Consider the following 20,846-nt stretch of genomic DNA (forward strand, 5'->3'; position numbering starts at 1 on the left):
CCTGAGCGGGAGTAAGAGCCACAGTTCCCATAAATGATTGGAATAGAGAGACAGGCTCTGATCTGTGGTCTGGTGTCCCTTGTCCAAACTCATTGGAGCAGAGCCAGCCCTCCTTCACCCCAGCCATGGAAACACAGTCTCCTTGTCCCAGGCCCACTGGCTCTGGCCTCAGTTTTCGATTGTAGGCCAAGACAATTTTTAGATGACTGTGATGTTCCCATAAATCCAAGATATAGTGTTTAACAGGCCATCTCTTTAGCCAAGAAAAATTTTAAAGCAGGCTATATGTGTGACTGGTATATTCCAAGAATAATAGCAGCAATCTCCTGGGTCCCGGTGTCAGAGAGCTAGCTAATAATTCATAGCCTCCAAGCCTCTCCAGTCAACACAGGCAGGATCCTCACCTCTGTAGAATGTCTAGTCCAAGTAGTTTTTCTTCTTAAAATTTTTTTTTAATGTTTACTTATTTTTGAGAGAGAGAGAGAGAGACAGAGACAGAGAGAGAGTGTGAGCAGGGTAGGGGAAGAGCAAGGGGGAGACACAGAATCCAAAGCAGGCTCCAGGCCCTGAGCTGTCAGCACAGAGCCCGACGTAGGGCTCGAACCCATGAGCTGTGAGATCATGACCTGAGCTGAAGTCAGACACTTAACTGACTGAACCACCCAGGTGCCCCCTAGCCTAAGTAGGTTTGTTTTTTTTTTTTTTAACATTTATTCATTTTTGAGAGACAGAGAGAGACAGAGCATGAGCGGGGAAGGGGCAGAGAGAGGGAGACACAGAATCCGAAGCAGACTCCAGGCTCTGAGCTGTCAGCACAGAGCCCAACGCGGGGCTCGAACTCACGAACTGAGAGATCATGACCTGAGCTGAAGTTGGACGCTCAACCGACTGAGTCACCCAGGCACCCCCAAGTTGTTTTTATGATTCACAGAACACCAGACCTAGAAGAATCTTAAGAGATTACCTAAGTCTGAGCCAATAAAGAAACTAAGGGGCCAGAGATGTCAAGGCCTGCCCATGGTTACATTGTTACCTATGAATGCTGAACAGGTGTGTTTAAAGCCTGCTCACCACCCAGAGCTATATGAGCTTCTATTTGTGACTTCTGATTCTCAGCATCCCATCAGAAGAACATGACCAGAAACATCTCTGTCCTCAGTGGTCTTGTCACTTTTTCTCCACACTGAGATTACCTAGTATTTAAAGATTCTGAACAGTATATGATAGTCATTCCTGAGACAGAGAAAGACAGCAAAGCAGACATTAACTACCCCTGTCAGCTGCTCAGGGGCATTTCTTATAGTATTGTACATTTGCAAGATTTGCATTGACAGCCAAAGGGGCTTAAAGTTCTCTTATAAACATAGTTTTTATTTGGGGCACTGGGCTGCCCAGTCAGTAGCGTGTGCAACTCTTGATCTCAGGATTGTGAGTTTGAGCCCCGTGTTGGGTGTAGAGATTACTTAAAAAAAAAATCTTAAAAAAAATATATTTTACTCCCCACCTTCAAACTGGGACCTTTTATGACAGTGATCAGCTTTTAGAACTTAATGAAAAGAGATGTTGGTTTCAGACAAATCTTGGCTTTCTCATCCCTCTGTCCTCTCCTGGGCTTGGCTCCATATTCAGAGCGCAGAAAAAGAGAGTGATGTGTTGAACAGGGCTCATGTCTCATTTTCCATGACTTCTTTCACTTCACCTCTGCTTCTTCCTTGTTGGGTATTCCCACTGGGGAGCCAGTTCCACGGCTCACAAAGTCAGATGCAACCACGGGCTAGTGTAAGTGGTGGAACAGTAGGTACAACTTTACTTGGGCACGCCTGTTTCTCCCCGACTCCATCCCGCTGCTTGTGTCCTCTTCTAACTTTTCCTGGCCCCCTCTCTCTAAGCTCTTATTTCTCCCTGGAGATTCAGCTTTGGCTGTGAGCTTGAAAATGGAAAGATTGACAAGAGTAGCTTTTGGAATTTTAAAATTCAAGCAGGCAAACTCTTAATATCTATGAAATGTTGACTGAGCACAAAATACCATGCTGGTTATGATGGAGGTTAAAACTTATACCAGATAGAGTCTGCCCGTCTCTTCAAAGAGCTTATAGCTTGGATGGGGAGTTAGATGTGCACTTGCAGGAGGAGGTATCTAGTACTCTGGGACAATGTGTTATGAGTCTGTGTCTCCCAAAGGAGGTACCAGTACCACTGGCAGACAAGGAGGTGACACGGATGGGGCATTAACTTGGATTCATATTGTAAAGGTGGTGTATTCCTGTGTCAATTTCCTGTCAATTCTTCTGATTACCTTTAAAACATTAACAGGAGAAAGGAGAAAAAAAGTCTCAGATTTGTGCTAAACACCTAATAATACCTTTTAATTTCTGATATAAAAAACAAAAAGAGGTAGGACTCGGGTTCAGAAAATTTGGACACCAACAGTGTCTGGCAGTTTAATAATATTCTTCATTTTTATTACACTTATTTTCTACAGGCTATGCTCTCTTTTATTTCAAGTGATAAATGTTTTCTTTTTTTTTTTTTTTTAATTTTTTTTTTCAACGTTTATTTATTTTTGGGACAGAGAAAGACAGAGCATGAACGGGGGAGGGGCAGAGAGAGAGGGAGACACAGAATCGGAAACAGGCTCCAGGCTCTGAGCCATCAGCCCAGAGCCTGACGCGGGGCTCGAACTCACGGACTGCGAGATCGTGACCTGGCTGAAGTCGGACGCTTAACCGACTGCGCCACCCAGGCGCCCTGATAAATGTTTTCTATGTGTAATGCTAGTAATACAAGGTTTCCTTACCAAATTTCTTAGCTTGGGCTGCTATAGGAAATTACTACAGACTGTGTGGTTTCAGCAACAAACGTTTATTTCTCACAGTTCTAGTGGTTGGGAACTCCAAGCCCAGGGTGACAGCATGGTTGGATTTGGGCCAGAACCCTCTTCCTGGTTTATAGACAGCTGTTTTTTGCTGTGTCCTCACACGGTGGAAAGAGAGCTAGCTAGCTCTCTGGCCTCTTCTTAGGAAGGAACTAATCCCCTTCATGAGGGCTCTACCCTCATGATCTAGTTATCTCCCAAAGGTCTCACTTCCCAATGCCATCATAGATTAGATCTCAACATGTGAATTTGGGGGAGGGATACAAACATTCAGCTCATAACACTAAATATATTCATTTAGGTTAAAAAAAAAAGCAGGTGAATTCCAAATAGTAAATAAATAATGGTAAACGTGGTCCAAAAATAGGACAGAAATCATCAGGTTTGTACAAATGTTTGGAAACAGTTTAGAAGTGTCAAGTGAGTGCTTTAGAAGTGAATTGCAAGAGGAATTTCAAGAGGTAATCATATACCAGGGTCTAGGAGGTGGGGCAAGAATTCCTAGAGGAGGTGAGCTCTCACAGGACATGGGGTGGGGGAGCTCATGTGAGCAAAGCCATGGTGATGGGTGGGGTGGGAGTAGGAAGCCTGTTGGATTGGATGAACCCTTTATGCCCAGGAGTTGTCACTGGAGGAGAGACGCAGCTGGTATCACAAAGGGAAAGGACCCTTATATGAGGGGACTTTTTGTTTTCTCTTTTTGACTTTTTCTGTTGAGATCATTATTGAGTCACATGCAATTGTAAGGAACAATATGGAGAAATTCCTTCACCCAGTTACTCCCAATGATGATACCTTACATAACTATAGTTCAGTATTACAATTAGGAAATTGATGGTGATGCAAGCCACTGACCTTATTCAGATTTCACTAGTTTTGCATGCACTCATTTGTGTGTGTGTGTGTGTGTGTGTGTGTTAGCTCCAGGCCATTTTATCACACAGGTAGAGTGATGTGGCCACCACCATAGTCAAGACACAACAATTCCAGCACAAGTATCCCTCATCTACCCTTTTATAGACTGAGCCACCTCCCTCTCTTTCCAATTCTCTAACCCCTGGCAACCACTAATTGGTTATCCATGTGTGTAATTCTATCAGTTAAAGAATGTGATCTAGATGGAATCATGCAGTATGATGATTTTTTTTTCCTCTTAAGGACCTTATTGAAACATTGGCAAGATAAGACATATATTGAACAATTAGAAAACAAGATAAGTAATGATTTTCCCCAGGAAAATTGGGAAGCTGGGAGGGAGTGTTTGTGATATGGTGGGGGAAAGGGAGAGAAAATGAGTCCTATTTGATATGTGTAATTTGGCTTTTTTCCACTCAGCAAATTCCCTTGAGATCCATTCAAGTCGTTGCGTATATCAGTAGTTCATTCCTTTTTATTGCTGAATACTATTCCATAGTGTGGATACGCCACAGTTTAACCATTCACCTGTTATAGGAAATTGGGGTTGTTTCCAGTTTTTGGCTATTTTGAATAAACCTGTTATGGACATCTGTGTATAGTTTCTCTGTGTCAACATAGATTTCATTTCTCTGGGGGAAATAACCCAAGAGTACAACTACTGTGTCCTATGGTAGGTTTGGTATGTGTAGTTTTATAAGAAATTGCCATACTCTTTTCCGATGTACATCTCCCCCAACAACGTGTGAGTGATTCAGTTTCTCTGAATCTTTGCCAGCATGTGGTGTTATTGGTATTTTTATTTAGCTAGTCTGGTGTGTGTAGTAATATCTCATGGGCTTAATCTGCATTTCCCTAATAGCTAATGATGTGGAACTTATTTTCACGTGCTTATTTTCCATCCGTATATTTTCTTCAGTGAAACATCCGTTAAGTCTTTCGTCCACCAGCTGATTGGAGTGTTTATGTTTTTATTGTTGAGTTTTGAGACTTCTTTGTATGTTCTGGATATAAGCCCTTTGTTGGACATGGTTTGCAAATACTTCCTCCCAGTCCCAGTTGTTTTCATATCTTCTTTACAGGGTCTTTCATGGAGAAAAAGTTTTGAATGTTGATGACATCTAATTTACTAATCTTTTCTTTTATGGGCTGTGTTTTTGGTGTCAGCTCTAAGAATTCTTCACTTATCCCTAGGTCTTGAAGATTTTCTCCTCTGTTTTTTCCTAGAAGTTTTATGGTGTATATCTATGTCTGTGACACAGTTTGATTTATTTTTTTGTATAAATATGAAGTTGAAGTCAGGGCTCATTTGTTTTTGTTTGTTTTTGCTTATGGGTGTCCAACTGCTCCAGTACCATTTGTTGAAAAGCTTATCCTTTTTCTATCGAATCGTTCTTACATCTCTGTCAAAAATCACTGGGTCCTATTTGTGTAGGCCTTTTGCTTTTTACAACCATCCTATTGATATTTCCTATCACTCGATAGCAACATCTTAAAGAGAAAAAGACTGATGGACCTTCTACCCAAATGAATCATGTCTCTAGTATAATAAATTATTTGATTATGAAGTACTTAGAAAGGTCTCATTACACACTCATGAATCATCCCCAAGGCCTTATGATCCTTATGAGAACAGAACATTTGGCCTATATCCCACCCAAATATTTCCTTTTACCTAAATAGAAAGACATGGGAAAGAGTGCCCGTATTTTTTCCCCAGGGGCCAATACATAGTTGCTGAAGCTTGACTTTGGGAACTTAATGGGGACAAGAAAAGGGATTGGACTTTGTCAGGGTTTTGTTTTGTTTTGTTTTCTAAGGTTTCAACAGAGACATGTATCTAGGAGCTCTGCCGGGGACTCCAGAGTCTGCTCACATACAAAAAATAGTAAGGGGCAGCTAAGGAAAACGAGCTGATCCCTTTTAGGGACACACCAAAGCCAGATAACCCAAGTAATCATAGCAAGATACAGCCAGTCTCAGAGCTAAGAACTGTGAAATTAGCTTTGCATTCTTGGGTTTTGGAAACATGCATCTGTATAAACCTGCCTGTGCAGACATCCCCAGCCCCAAGCTGGGTCTTCCCAAATCCAGTGAATCGGCTCTGAAATGTAGACGGCACATAGCAGTGACCAAGCCTCCTCCTCAGGCAGCCTGCTGGCCGGTGAGGCCTAGTGGAGCAGCGGAACGGAAATATTTGGAGAAGTTTTTACGTGTCCATGGAATTTCATTGCAGGAAACCACCAGAGCAGAGACGGGCATGGCTTACAGGTACTGGCTGGTTGCAATGTTATTCAACCAGGGCACTGCACGGAAGTCAAGGGTTCTTGTTGTTAAAGAAATAAGGACTGAAATGACAAAGCAAACACTGTGTGGAAAAAGGAAAAGAAAAATGAATGCAGGGAGCCCTCTTCTTGGTCTGCCTTAGTTTCTTGTGCTCTATATTGTCTACTTTCTCTTTGCTTAAAGGGTTACATAGAGGATAGTCAGGCTCTCTGTGGAGGATCCTAACCGTGTGTTGCCTGTAGAAATAATATCTTTGGCTTTGAGGAGGTAGGTGACGTAGCAGGTCTTAATGAAGAATGGGGGCTCTATTCTTCTTAAGGGAATTTATAAATTAAGAGTAGGATTTTTTTAATATGCTGCCTGGATGTTAAGGCCGTTATTTTCTTCTAAGTCTGAATCATGTGGTCTGTGCTAATGGTTAATAAAGTAGCTCACGAACAAGTTCTTCTTGAAACGACGGCACTTTTTATCATTGCAGCCTGAGATAAATTACTGGCTGTTCTCTAAACTTCCAACACCATCATTTATTCTGTGAAAGATTAACAAAAGGGAGAAGTTTTCCCCTGGTGTGGGGTTGGGTGTGTAATCTTCATAAATTGTTCTGAGATGGGAAGTATCATTCTTTGTCAGAGCAATTATTGTCCAAACCTTGCTAAGACATGCCTGTGCTTAGCTGAATCACCTAGGGGCACCGACACTAATGCTTGCCTGACAAATGCCTAGAGTCTTAAATATCCAAGAAACTGAGCAAAAGCCATTCAGAAGGACAAGGGTGTTGAAAACGGAAAAAAGAATTTAACATTCGTGAAGAACGGCTGTCCTAGCTCAAGTCAAAGCTTTTCCTTCTCCAGAGTATGATTGTTTTTGCATGGACATGATGTCTCCAATGATTTCACTTTTCCATAATCTAAAGGTCTATTTTAGTGTAGTAGATACTGCCCTAGTTTTATCATCTAATTTGGCTAATAAAGCAATTTGCAACGAAATGACTTCTTTGGAGAGCAATGTGTTTCACACAGACTCTTTATGCAATAAAGGGCTCATGCAGAAGAAGAACTCTTCTAGGTTTACGGAGATTATAAACATACCACAGCCCACCCCAACATGCTTTGGAAATGGAGCCTATGAAGAATCTAACCACCTTTCCAAGAGAACTCATGGCTCCATACACCGGGATGGAGGAGATGCTGATGTTCCTCAGTCACCTTTCCCGAATCTGGCTTCCACAAGAAGGAGCTGTCTTCTCTCTCCATCTCCTCCCATTCTCTTCTCTACGCTTTCCTTGACCCTCAGTGGTGGCAGGATGGTGATGTCTGAATGTAGATCAGTTGAGGATGAACTGTTTCATTAAAAAAAAATCTCTCTCTGCATCTCTGTCACAGGATGGGTGGTTTTACCACAAACTCTTGAATTTTTTTTTGTTAATGTTTATTTTTGAGAGAGAGAGAGAGAGCGAGCAGGGGAGCAGAAGAAAGAGAGGGAGACACAGAATCTGAAGCAGGCTCCAGGCTCTAAGCTGTCAGCACAGAGCCCTACACGGTGCTTGAACTCATGAGCTGTGAGATCATGACCTGAGCCGAAGTCAGCCACCCAACTGACTGAGCCACCCAGGCGTCCCAGCCATGAATTCTTTATAAAGCTTCAGAGGACATGCGTCTTTCCCTCAGGAGTCCTGGTTTGAATGTCAGTTAGACCTCTTGTGATGTGTGCCAATGTTCAGACGAAGATAGGTTCTGAATATGTTTTCAAATGGTTCTGAAGCAGAGGAATGATCCCTCCTCAAATAGGTAAAAGCAAGGGTGTCCTTGTTGAAGCCGGGGGCCTGGAGCCCACCTGCTTGAGGGGAGCAGCCATCCCCCATTCTGGCCCTGGAGGCCCCCCTGTCAATCCCATACTCCCATGATTTGAGAATACGGTTCCAAGGTGACTCTTCATAAGGCTTGGGGAACAAGGCTCTGTGACCTTGAGGGTGCTTGGTCCTGTCACAGAGATGGGCTCTTGGGCAAGGTTCTGTGTCACTCGGCAACACTAGTAACAAGTGGGACCTAGAACAGTGCAGCTCCGGGATCAGACTTTGAGGAGACACAAGTTCAGTTAAATGGATACATGGCCCTAGGGAAGAGCCAAAGCTCTGTATTATGATGGGTTGCTGTGCTTTACTGCCCCTTCCTCCATTATTCCTCCCGTCCCCCTCCCTCCAACCTGAAACACGTCTCCTTTCTCTAGATTCCCATAGTAATTTGTCTATTCTTTCAAGACCCTTATTAATCACCCTTATTTAAAACATCCTCCTCTGAACATTAGGGAGGGATTTTAGGGAAGAGAACCCAGGTTCTCTCTGTTCTAACCCCAACTTGGCTTTTGGCCGTGACTTCTTTTTTGCTTTTTAAGTGTTTTACTTTAATTCCAGTATAGTTGACACACAATGAACGTTATATTAGTTTCAGGTGTACAATATAGTGATTCAGCAGTTCTGTACATGACTCAGTGCTCATCATGATATGTGTACTCTTAATCCCCTTCACCTATCTCACCCACCCCACCCACCTTCCCCCATAACCATCAGTTTGTTCTCTACAGTTGAGTCTGTTTCTTGGTTTTTTCCCCCTTTGTTCATTTGTTTTGTTTCTTAAATCCTATATATGAGTGAAATCATATTGGCTGTGACTTCTCATAAACCTAGTATTAAGTGAGAAGGTGAATTTCATATTCTTATTTCCTTATCCTGATTTCCAACTGCCCTCCAACCATGGCTTTGTCAAAATACCTTGTTTCATCTTGCCTTTTCTATTTTCTTCTTTCTGAAGGATATTATTTCATGTATACTGGAAAGAGAATGGGCTTTAGAGTTAACCAGAAGAGAGTTCAAATCCTAGCTCTTCTGCTTTACAAACTGTGTGACATTAATCTGGCTGTGACATGTAAGTGCCTGACACAGAGCAGGTGCTCATTGATAGAAGTTCCTCTCCTGCTTATTTTGTAGACTCTGTCATTCATTCTAGGGGACGGGATGAAAACCCCCTATGGCTGAAATGTACACAGGGGTAAGACAGAATATTTTATAAGAATATAAGAATATCACATGATAAGATAGAACATCTCTCAGAAAGAAAAGAAGGAATAAAAAGAAATCTGCAGTAATTCACAATCTGTGTAGGTTTTCATGCTGAGCTTTAGAATTCTGAGAGGTCTGAAGGAGCCGGTGAGCTGTTTTCTCTTCCTAATTTGGTCAGATGCCACTGCAGCCTTCAGCCCAATACCAGCTGCTTGGGTCCCTCGATCATCTGTGAGAGAGCATTCTGTTGTGTTTCCATGGAGACTTGTTTTATTTCTAACTGAGGGTGACCAGGAGAGGAAAAAAATCAGTAAATATGCAAACACATGTATCAACTGAAAAGAAACTGGAGGGAATTGTTTGAACGTGATGTAAAAAGTGCCAAGTTGCTGTGTAGATCCTTCTGTTGGCTTAGAATTTTCTGCAAAAATAGAAGGTTTTTGTGGATTCATTTTATTAGTGTCTATAAAATAGTTACCCAAGAGAGTCCTTTAGTCATTTCTAAGAGGCGCAAAGTCAATTGTCTCTATTACACAGCATTGAAATCTGAGCCAGATAATAAACCTGAGCTTAGGTCGAGGTTAAAGTACACTGAGAGATAGTTTTATGGACAAAACACAAAAAATATCTAGACTGAGTAAGGATGCAGCAAACACCGAGCTTTGAAGCAATTTTATAATTAGCCGGGAGGAACTTACACAGATGTAAAATGAAAGTCTAATTTAGGGATCAGCAATTTTTTTTCTGTAAAAGTCCAGGTAGTAAATATTTTAGGCCAGGGGCCACATCCACCTTTGTCATAGCTACTGAACTCTGCTGTGGGAGGGTGAAACCAATCATTGACAGTAAGTGAACGAGTGGGTGTGGCTGTGTTCCAATAAAACTTTATGGGCACTGAATTATGACACTGAGTTTTACATAATTTCTGCACATCATAAACCATCTTCCTTTTTTCTCCCAAACGATGAAAAAAATGTACAGGTCAATCCTAACTTGAGGACCATACAAAAACAACTGGATTTGGCCAATAGGCCACAGTTTGCTGGCCTCTGGTCTAGAAAACAAAGCTTTCAGTTGCATGAAGTTATTTATTTATTTATCTATCTATCTATCTATTTATTTATTTGTATTTATTTTTAAACTTCGTTTCCAGAGGTATTTAAGGTACACCCAAATGCATATAATTCAGAAAGATAAAAATAACAAAGAGGAAGAAATGAGTTCAAGAAAGATTAAGAGCAGCCAGGGAAGACATGTTGCCCGGGGTGAGTTGAGCAAGCCATGTGCTTGGACCAGATTTGGCTCTGTGCTTCCCAGCAGCACCAAATTGTAGGTAGTGAAATGGAGCTCTTTACAACAGTCATGGAGTCCTTGAGGTAGGTAAGGATAGGCCACTTGAGCAGTGTTGGCACATCTTTTTTTTTTTTTTAATTTTTTTTTTCAACGTTTGTTATTTATTTTTGGGACAGAGAGAGACAGAGCATGAACGGGGGAGGGGCAGAGAGAGAGGGAGACACGGAATCGGAAACAGGCTCCAGGCTCCGAGCCATCAGCCCAGAGCCCGACGCGGGGCTCGAACTCACGGACCGCGAGATCGTGACCTGGCTGAAGTCGGACGCTTAACCGACTACGCCACCCAGGCGCCCCGGCACATCTTTTTTTTAATCTGGATACCGGAGCAAAATTTCTCTCATGGTTCTTCTTTATGTAATTAGTAACATCCTCAAAAATATCCTTACAGTAAACACAGCAGTGAGGTTCCTAGGGCTCTTTACTGTGGATCCCCTAACATTAACAGTGGCATTGCCACAAAAAATAATTCAGCGAAAGCAAGCAGGTGGCTAGCGAAGAAATGACATTGGCTTAATAGAAACATCAGTTTGAGATTATTTACACTTTAAAAATTCCCTATTAATGATGATGCAGCTTTCACTATTCTTTTACAGTAACAGGGCTTGTCCAGATTCATGCAATGAACTAATTGTTTCTCAAATTAAAAAAAAAAAAAAGTTATGCTATTTGCAAACCAAAGAGAACACTTCTCATATTCTGGAGCTGATGGTGAAGAAGGAGCAGAAGAAAAGGAGAGGCAGGGGGATGTCTTAAGATTACTGACAGATCTTGGAGATGATCTCCAATTTCTGGTCTTACAGCTGAAGAGAAGCAAGGCTGCAATGTTGGGTGACTAGCCTGAGGTTGCATTTGCAGCCAGCAGCAAAGCTGGGACGAGAACCCCTGTACCTCGGGACCCAGTCCAGTGCTTTCTCTACACTCTCCATATTTACTCCCAGCTCCCTAGTTCCCATCCCAGCCCATGCCCATCCATGCACGCACGTGTGCACACACCCGTGTGCCCACACTGCTTCCTGGGCATGCTGCAGTCCCGGTCACATTCACCATCCTGCTCTGGTCTACTTTTCTGGTCACCTGTCTTTTTTGCTCTGCTCTGCAACCTGCTTCGGTCCTATTGCTCTGCACACGGATCCTCCACCCCTGCCCTGGACCACTGGGTCTCCACTCATCATAACTTGCTGCAACTAGAATATTCTTATATATCCTCCTTGCCTAGGCAAATCCAACTCACAGTCTTCTCTCTTACAGAATGACCTGTCTTTGCTCCACATAGATTTGGATTGTTAGTTATTTGTGTGTGTGTGTGTGTGTGTGTGTGTGTGCACGTGTGTATCTGTGTGTGTGTCTTATTCTCAAAATTATGTTGCTGTTACCTTGAGGACCAAGGACCAGAGCTTATAATATTTTGCAATCCTCCCTTTGACAGTGCTCAGTACATGTGTATTGCTTGACTGGGGTGCATCTATTTAGAAGTTGGGGAGCAGAAAGAAAGACATTAAAGAGCAAGAAGTAGGGACTTCTCCTTCCCCCACTAATAGTGCTCTAACTTCATATTTGCTCCTGTGTCTTAGACGCAGTATGTTACCTAACCTTGCTGATCCTCAGTTTCCTCATCTGTAAAATGGACCCAGTTGAAGTTAACTTACAACACTGTTGTAAGACTAAAATGAAGTCACACATGGCTTAGCTCACCCCTTGCGGGAGCGGGAGACTGAGCTCTCTTGCTCCAACCTCTTCTCAGCCAATCTTGGGAACCCACGATGTAGTCAGTTTCCAGAGGGTTGAAAGGAAATGTGTGTAACAATGTATCTAACAAAGAGAGGGGCAAAAATAACACCTACAAATTGAGTTTTCCAAAACACTGGGCATACCACTCTCCTTTCCTCACTTGCTTTTATAATTTTTTTCTTCTATTGGAAGCTGTCCTTGGGATCTATTGAGAAAATGTGGGGTTTTTTCCTTTCACCTCACGCATAGCCCAAAACAGCTTCATGAAGCATTGTAATAAATTACTCTCCAAATGGTGTATATGAAGATAAAGATAATCTTTTATCAATCTGTGTATTTCCAGTGCCTAGCATTGTGGCCAGAACAGAAATATTTGAAACAGAATATAATTAAAAGCCCAAAACTCACACCAGCTCACAATACCTCTCCCATCAGCTTGCCACAGTATCTGAGATGTTCTCCAACTAGAGGCATCAGTGCTGTTAAAATAGAAGTATTAATCCAAGCGAAGAGGCAGCTGACCGAGGCAAAGACAAGATATTGGCCAGACCTGACCTGAAAACAGAGAAGGCAGAAAGAAAGTTTCTAGACCAGATCAAGAGGAAAGCTTGTGTGTCAGGGCACAGGTACGGAGCTACAAGTTGACGTACGGGGACATAGGAGGGAAGGAACTGAGGAAGAGGATAGGAAAGCTAGAGAGAAACCTCACTCACTCGACTGCTTTCTCAAAGAGGTGGGCAAAGTGACTAAGAGCATTCGTTAACTGATAGTTTTCACTGGTCTCTCGATGGAGATTCTAAGGACAAGTAGAATTATTTTCACTCTGAAAACCTTTTCCTGGGTTCTGTCCTAATGATAAGATGATGTCCCAGCTTCGGGATTTGAAGTCCACCTTCCTTCCTCCCTCTTTCTCTGGTCTCTGGCTTCCTTACCCATAAAATGAAAACAAACCCTCCTTCACGGGATAATAATATTGATGCAAAGGCACAAATAGTGGGCACTCAGGAAAGACTGTCCCCATCTTGCTCTTCCTCCTTTTCATTATTTCCATAGTACAGCGTAGAAACTGAAAATTATTTCTATTCCCAAATTGAACTCACTGTCTTCTTTCCAGCCCCCCACTTCTAACCCCCAAACAAAATCCCTTTGCAATGCATTCCCGTGACCTACTTTTTTCACAAAATGCTTGGCGCACTCAGACCTACTTGAAAAGGAGCTCTGGCCATGACCGTGAAAATTAAAAGGCTGAAAAACAAATAAATAAATAAAAACTAGTAAATGCTCCCTGTGCAGGGGGTTATATTTTCTACATTAAAAAAAAAGCCTACATGGTTTATTTTAGACTGGCCTAATTTTGGTCAGTCGCGAGGCCTGTGCTAATTTGCTCTGAGCCCTCTGTGGCTCTCCTGGCCTCAACATTTCTGGAGGAACTTCAGTGACAGGGAGATGGTTCAGACCCAGAACGTGTGTGATGACCTGAAATCTGAATAGGCTGCTGGTGAAGGGGCTCGAAGGCTTAGTGAAAGGGGCCTATTCAGAATGGAGCAGAATGTTTATTTCCTTTTGAATGTAACACAAGTTCTAAAATAAGTAGGTTTTAAAAGTGTCAGTTTAGATAGAAGATGCTTTAAAATTTAAGCAAAAGTGAGAGATGCGTGCCACTTGGAGTTGAAATATTATTTCTGTTCTGTTTTGAAATTTCCACTTGTGTTTTTCCAAGGGAAAAGTTGCTTTGTTTATGTAACTGAATAAAAACATTTGAAATTCACGGCTCCAGAACAAGAGTGGGTTATATGAACCCACGTTTTCTCATATAGAAATTCTTGATGGCAGTTTAAAAAAAAAAAGGAAATAGCACTGAGACTTGGTTTTTCTGACCAAGGAGCTACTGTAGGTCCAATATGTACTCACTCAAGGTGGGGGGAGGGGACGGGGGGGGGGGGGAAGACTTCTGAATTTCCCTGCAGTTTCTGAGAATGCCACTAGGATGCGCTATTTCATAAAGAAAATTAAGCCCCCGGGTTCCTTAACCACAGCTCGCAGAAATCTTTACACTTTCCCCAGATAATCCTAGACCAGAATTTAAATTCTAATCTGTATATTTTCCTTGATTCTGGAAATTAAGAAGTATCTTTTTTGGTACCACGTGGCAAATGTCCTATAGCGAGAAAAAATAAATTATGGCCAGCATATTCTCAGGATTCTGAGAAGCCCTGATCCATAGCAAGCCTATGTTATTATAACCTATATAAGTTAGATATTTGATAGAGCAAATTTCTGTGTCTGGGAGTTTCCAACACGGGGGATTCTGAAGCCCACCACAAACCTCTGGGGCATGGCTGGTGGAGAAAAGAAAGGCATACGCCTCACCTCCTTGGCCTTGCTTTGGAGAATGTTCTATTGATGTCTTTTGCCCCATCTTGGTTGCAGGCACCTTGTTGCACAGTTGAGATGGAGCAGGTGTAGGGAATCTGGAAGGAGAGTGTCATCAGCGTTGTCAGAGAGAAGGCTAGCTTAGAATCCACGGTAGTTCGTAGAACATTACCCTCAGGTCTGGCTCAGCACCAAATTAAGAGGTGGAGGAATAATGGTGCCCTTCCTCCTCTGTATTCATGGCTCATTTTCATTTATATGGGACACCTCTCCACACCTATTGCTTTAGCTTCTTTTCTAGTGACTCCTCTGCCTGTCCCTAGCTAATTATGAACTGATACTCCCTAACATTTCAGTTTTATATCTTGTGATATATGCCAATGTTCAGATGAAGATATGTTCTAAGTCTTTGTGTTTCAAACAATTATGAAGCAAAAGGACATTTTGTTTTCAAAAGGAGAAAACAAAGCGGACCCAGTTGATGTGGAGAAATTGGGGTGGTCTGCAAATATGTCACATCCAAAGAAATGAACCTCTAATCATGACAGTCCAGGTAGTAGAGGAGCTATTTTTAGACAACCTACCTAGTTCTTAAAACCAGATTATAAAAAAAAATTATTTTGAAAATAATTTCAGTCTCACAGGAACTTATAAGAATACAAAGAATTTTTAGGCACTTGATTTTTTAACATATTGTGAAGATTTTGCCCCAATTGCATTAACCTTTGCACATTTTCTTACGTGCTTGCTCCCTGCACCCCTCCCCCCACCTCCCAATTTGTTTTTCCAAGAGAGTATGTTTGAGAGTAAATTACGTATGTTATGGCCCTTCAACCCTTACATACACCCCTACACGATTTCCAACTTCAGTTACATTTCCATGGTATGCTACTTTTATATGATGTATACCATCTGTATTCCAATTTCGTCAGCTGACACAATAATGCCCTTTCAAGCATTTTTTTTTTTTCTCCGCTAGTACTAGATCCGGTTTAGGATCACAGTTTAGTTGTCATGTCTTTTTAGTTTCCGTCAATCTGGAGCAGTTCAGGCTGGAATTAAATTTAGCTCAGGGAGGTCAGTGGGAAAAGGGCCGTGACTCTTTGCAATTTCTGCTTGGGGTTGGGAGGTGGTGCTGTCGTGCCGCCTAATTGCTGTGCTTGTCCTACAGTCTGCTGGTTACTGCTCCCAGTTCCGCGTCCAAGCCCATGTCTTCTGCAGCTACCCAACAAGGGCCACAACGTTTTCATCTTGGACTTTAGGTCCAAGGCTGAGGCGGATTTCAAAGACGTACGGACCTAATTGACCCACATAAATTCAGTCATCTGTGTTCTTCTGCTCAACATATCCGCTGAGGGGAGTGTGCTGGCGGTGGGGCTGTTGAGTTACCGGGAACTGGAGTCAGGCCCTCTGAGCACAGACACGCAGAGCGAAGAGGGCTGGGAGGGTCAAGCAGGTGCTATCCAGCTCCAAAGGCAAGTACCAAGGAAACGGGCCCAGAGACACCTCCAAAAGGCTGGAGCAGCAGCAAAGGGAGGGGCCTGGCACAAACAGTCTCCAGAGGGATGGTGTGGATTCTGGCCCAAGGTCCCAGTGAGCCCGCTGTGGGAGAGGAGGAGGTAGTGAGCTGCCCAGCAGCCAGGGAAACTCAGGTGCCCAGTGGGGTATATGGGCTATCTTTCGACAAGGAGTTTTTGACCCAGTTGTCTTTAGTCTATTTTTTCCCTCATGATAATCCTTTTAATTTGTAAAGGCAGAATGTTTTAGAGGCTCTGACAATTGAAGAGTGTGGGTGTAGAATGTGTAGCTCATTAGGTATCTAAGCTCTGCTTTAGCATTGAAAGGGTTTATAACAGGTCACTGCTTTTGTAATTTTGCAGCACTCTATAATTCAGCACACAATGACAACACATACACTTGGAAGGTGGTTAAGGCTTTAAAAAGGAGCTGTCATTGCTCCTGAGATGACCATTGTGCATGACTGGCACCTCCATGCATAATTTCCCGAGAGCTGAATCCTCACTGTAACTTCTTTCTAAGATTCATCAGATTAGTACCTCCTTCCTTTCTGCCTGTTTTTTTCTCTTAGCACTCTAATTGTTTATTTCTGTAATGTCTGTCTCTCCCACTAGCGTGTGAGCCCCAGGAAGACAGGGATCTTATCTGTATGGCTAATTGCTTCATCCCTAGAATCTAGTCTCTAGTGTAGAACTCAGTAAACATTTGCTGAGTAAATGAATTATTAGGCAGGAGTATAACAAATAAGCCTTCATTCTTCGCTGACAATCAGCTGGATTATCCGATATAAGGAATTGCTCCGCCAGACTCTCCACCCATAGTCTCCTGCCATTTACTTCCTACCTTTCTTTTTTTACTAAAAGCCTCCCAATGTCCTCCTTTGAGATAGTGGTACTTGGGGACAACATTGTTCTCATAGGAAATAGGTTGCATTTTAAGACCGTTGAAGTTGCCTTTCATACCTATCATAATGTCATAAGCCCACTTTATTTTTGTTTCTCCTCAGACATTCATCTTGTTTCACTTTTCATTCATTTATTTACCTCACTGCATTCATGAAGGCGTCACTGTACTTTCCTCCAGAAAGTTCTCTGTGATGTCACTGTGCAGCCCTATCCACAAGGGGGTCCTGAGTTACAGAGACCAGACAAAATACTCATGGTCTTCCCTCTGGGCATATTCCTCATTTCTCCTAGATGTGGTTCTTATGTACCAATGTTACAGAGCCATAGGTCTCTTCTTTATCACCCCTTCCACCATGAATTCTTCCCCTTTCTACCCCTTGTCCATCAATCCCATCAGCTAGCCCTTTTTGGTTTACTCTTGTCCTGATCATTTTTGCTTTTTGTCTCATTGCAAGAGGTTCATCATATCATTATAACATTTATATGTCATCTCCCAAAAGATGGGAGACAAATCTATAGGGTCAGCCATCCTGTTGGGATTCCTAGATGACCCACCATCCTAAATACACTAAAGGATTCTCTCTCTACGCAGTAATTATGGATGATTGTGAGTTCTGATTAGACCTCTTATTCTTGGTATAGATCAGACTTTCCCAGGAATAATCTGGCCTGTAACTAAGAAACTCTTCAGCTGGAGATTAGCAGTTAGAGGATGCTACTTTGGTGGTATCATTAGGTCATTGAGTCATTGTGGGGTTTCTCACTTTATTCTGGCCACGCTTTACATCCTGAGAAACACCAGACCTATTCTACTCAGTGTTGGTGGGACTGGGCAATAGCGACAGTAGGGTCACACTTTTCCATTCAAGGGGTTTCATTGCCTGAGGGAAACTGAGTGGGCCTCAGTGACAATGAACGGGTCCTCAAAACCACTTCTTCTCCAAGGACCTACCATTTTTTTACTCCATTTTCACCAGTTCTTGGTTTCTGGATGTCCTATGTGGGTAAATATTATCCCTCTTATGTCTCATGACCTGTTTAGAATGTTGGGTGATCCAAAACACAGTTTCTTTTTTTTTTTAAATTTTTTTTTTCAACGTTTTTTTATTTATTTTTGGGACAGAGAGAGACAGAGCATGAACAGGGGAGGGGCAGAGAGAGAGGGAGACACAGAATCAGAAACAGGCTCCAGGCTCCGAGCCATCAGCCCAGAGCCTGACGCGGGGCTCGAACTCACGGACCGCGAGATCGTGACCTGGCTGAAGTCGGACACTTAACCGACTGCGCCACCCAGGCGCCCCACAAAACACAGTTTCTTAGAAGATAGAAAATCAGGCTCATGTAGCCAAGTCTACTAATCCTTATTTTATAATTCATCAGTGGCCCTCTTTATGAAGTTCTTTTCTAGGGCCACTAATCAGTCCTTGCTGTTTTGGGTCGATTTTTGGTTGAACTATTTACCTTATTTCCTCCCCAGTATACACAGATTCATTCTTTCATTCAAGAGCTATTACCAAGTTCTCACTTGTGTTATACACTATTCTGGGAGACACAGCAATGAACAAAACAGAGAAAAACAGTAAGTTCCCTGTTTTCTTGAAGATTTCATTCTAGTTAGGATTAGGTAGACAATGAGCTAACTAAATAAAGTATATAACATTTCAGAAAAGATAAGACCTCTGCAGAAACACAAACCATGGATGAAGGGAGAGTGTATGTATTAGTGGACAGTTACAATTTTAAACAGTTTAGTCAGGGAAGGCCTCACTGAGAAGACAGTATTTGAATAAATATCTGAAGGAGGTGAAAAGGACAATCACCTGGGTTTCTTGGGGGAAGAATACTCCAGACAGAGGGCACAGTATGTGTAAAGGCCTAGAATGAGAGTATATATATGCTTCACTAGAAGGACTCACAGAATTCAGGAAAGCGTTATATTTACAGTTATAGTTTATTGCAGCAAAAAGATACAGATTAAAATCACCATTGAGAAAAGGGGCCCAGGATGGAGTCCAGGAGAACCAGTTAGAGCTTCTAGTTGTCTTGTGCCCGTGGAGTTATGTGGAAAGCACATTTCCCCCTGAAACAGTGTGCGACAATATGGACAGAGTATTGTCAGCTAGGGTAATTTACCCAAGACCTGGTATCCAGACTTTTTGCTGGAGATTGGCCCTATAGACACACTGACCACCTACATGGGTGACCTTGGCGCTCAGTCCATGTGAAGAATGAGCAGATTCCCAGTGGCCCAAGGCCTCACTATAAACCATACATTTAGTATACACCATTCAGCAGGGTCCAAAGCGTCCAGGCAAACAAAGATACTCTTGTTGGGTAGAACATTCCAAGGGCTTAGAGGTTACCTCCCAGGAGCTGGGGGGCAAAGGGCCAATGCTTTCTTTGATCAAGCTTAATACTTCCCTGCACAGAAGCCAAGTCATGCTGGTCTTTGTAGGTCATTTAAAAGATGTGGGCTTCTAAAACTGGTATAGGAGATTCCTCAAAACGTCAAAAATAGAACTACCCTACAATCCAGTAATTTCGCTATTGGATATTCACCCCCAAAATACAAAAACACTAATTCAAAGCAATACATGCACATCTATATGTATAGCAGCATTTTTTACAATAGCCAAGTTATGGAACAGCCCAAGTGTCCATCGATAGATGAATGGATAAAGAAGTGGAAGTGGTATATGTATATAATAGAATAATATTCTATTATTCTATATATGCTAATATATTCTATATAATATATTATATAATATATTCTATTATATATTCTATATATTCTAATATTCTATATAATAGAATAATATTCTATTATTCAGCTGTAAAAAGCTGTAAAAAGAATGAAATCTTTCCATTTGCAACGACATAGATGGAGCTAGAAAGTATAATGCCAAGTGAAATAAATCAGTCAGAGAAAGACAAACACCATATGATTTTACTCGTATGTGGAATTTAAGAAACAAATGAGCCAAGAATAAAAAAGAGAGAGAGAGAGAGAGAGATGTAAACCAAGAAACAGACCCTTAATTATACAGAACAAACCGATGGTTATCAGAGGGGAGGGTGGTATGGGCATGGGTGAAATAGGCGATGGGGATTATGGAGGGCACTTGTGATGAGCGCCAGGTGGTGCATGGAATTGTTGAATCACTATTTTGTACACCTGAAACTAACATAACACTGTATGTTAGCTATATTGGAATTGAAATTTTAGAAAATGATGTTGGCTTCTAGTCCTAGGAGAGAGAAGATTTTGCAAAGTATTGAGCAGGAGAGCTACATGATTTATTTTTTACCAAAATCATCATGGAATGAATAACAGGATAACTCTGACAGCTAAGTTGGAAAATAGACTAAACATTAGAAGAAGGGTTACTGATTAGGAAGTTACTATAATGATCCAGACAAGAGGTAACAATAGCTTGGACCAGGGTAGAAAGGGATCAATTTTAAGAGTAGACTTAAGAGCACTACAAACTGGATGTAATGTGTGATAAAAGGAATAACCCAAAGATGACTTTAAGTTTCTTGGCCTAGGAAATTGAGACAGTTGAGTTGCCCTTAAATGAGATGAGTAAGATTGCAAGGGAGCAGATCTCATGGGAAGAAGAGTAGGGGTTCGGTTTGTGGACGTGAGACATCAAAATGCCTGTTAGACAACCAAGGGAAGATGTCAAGTAAACAAGAGTCTGGAGTTTATGAGAGAGGTCTGGTCTGGAGAATTATATTCAGGATATAAAGATATAAGTCTTTCCTGCTTTGTCAAAGATGAGTTGGCCATACGTTTGTGGGTCTAGTTCTGGGGTTTCTATTCTATTCCATTGGT

At 42.0% G+C, this 20,846-nt stretch overlaps 1 protein-coding gene across 3 annotated transcripts in view; it reads left to right on the forward strand.

Moving 5' to 3' along the window:
- Positions 1–20,846, forward strand: part of KCNAB1 (potassium voltage-gated channel subfamily A regulatory beta subunit 1) — a 417,565-nt gene that overhangs the window by 21,849 nt on the left and 374,870 nt on the right. The window contains exon 1 of one of the 3 annotated variants that reach the window (XM_047099248.1): positions 5,820–6,061. The exons of the other annotated variants lie outside the window; for them this stretch is intronic. Coding sequence (XP_046955204.1) covers positions 5,820–6,061 — 242 coding nt within the window. Of the gene's footprint in view, positions 1–5,819; positions 6,062–20,846 lie in introns of those variants that run through there. 3 annotated transcript variants of the gene reach the window in all.

Source organism: Lynx rufus, unplaced genomic scaffold (assembly GCF_022079265.1).
Source record: "Lynx rufus isolate CCGP_SWC_20201006 ecotype Redwood Valley unplaced genomic scaffold, mLynRuf1.p SCAF_5, whole genome shotgun sequence".
Lineage (NCBI taxonomy): Eukaryota > Metazoa > Chordata > Mammalia > Carnivora > Felidae > Lynx > Lynx rufus.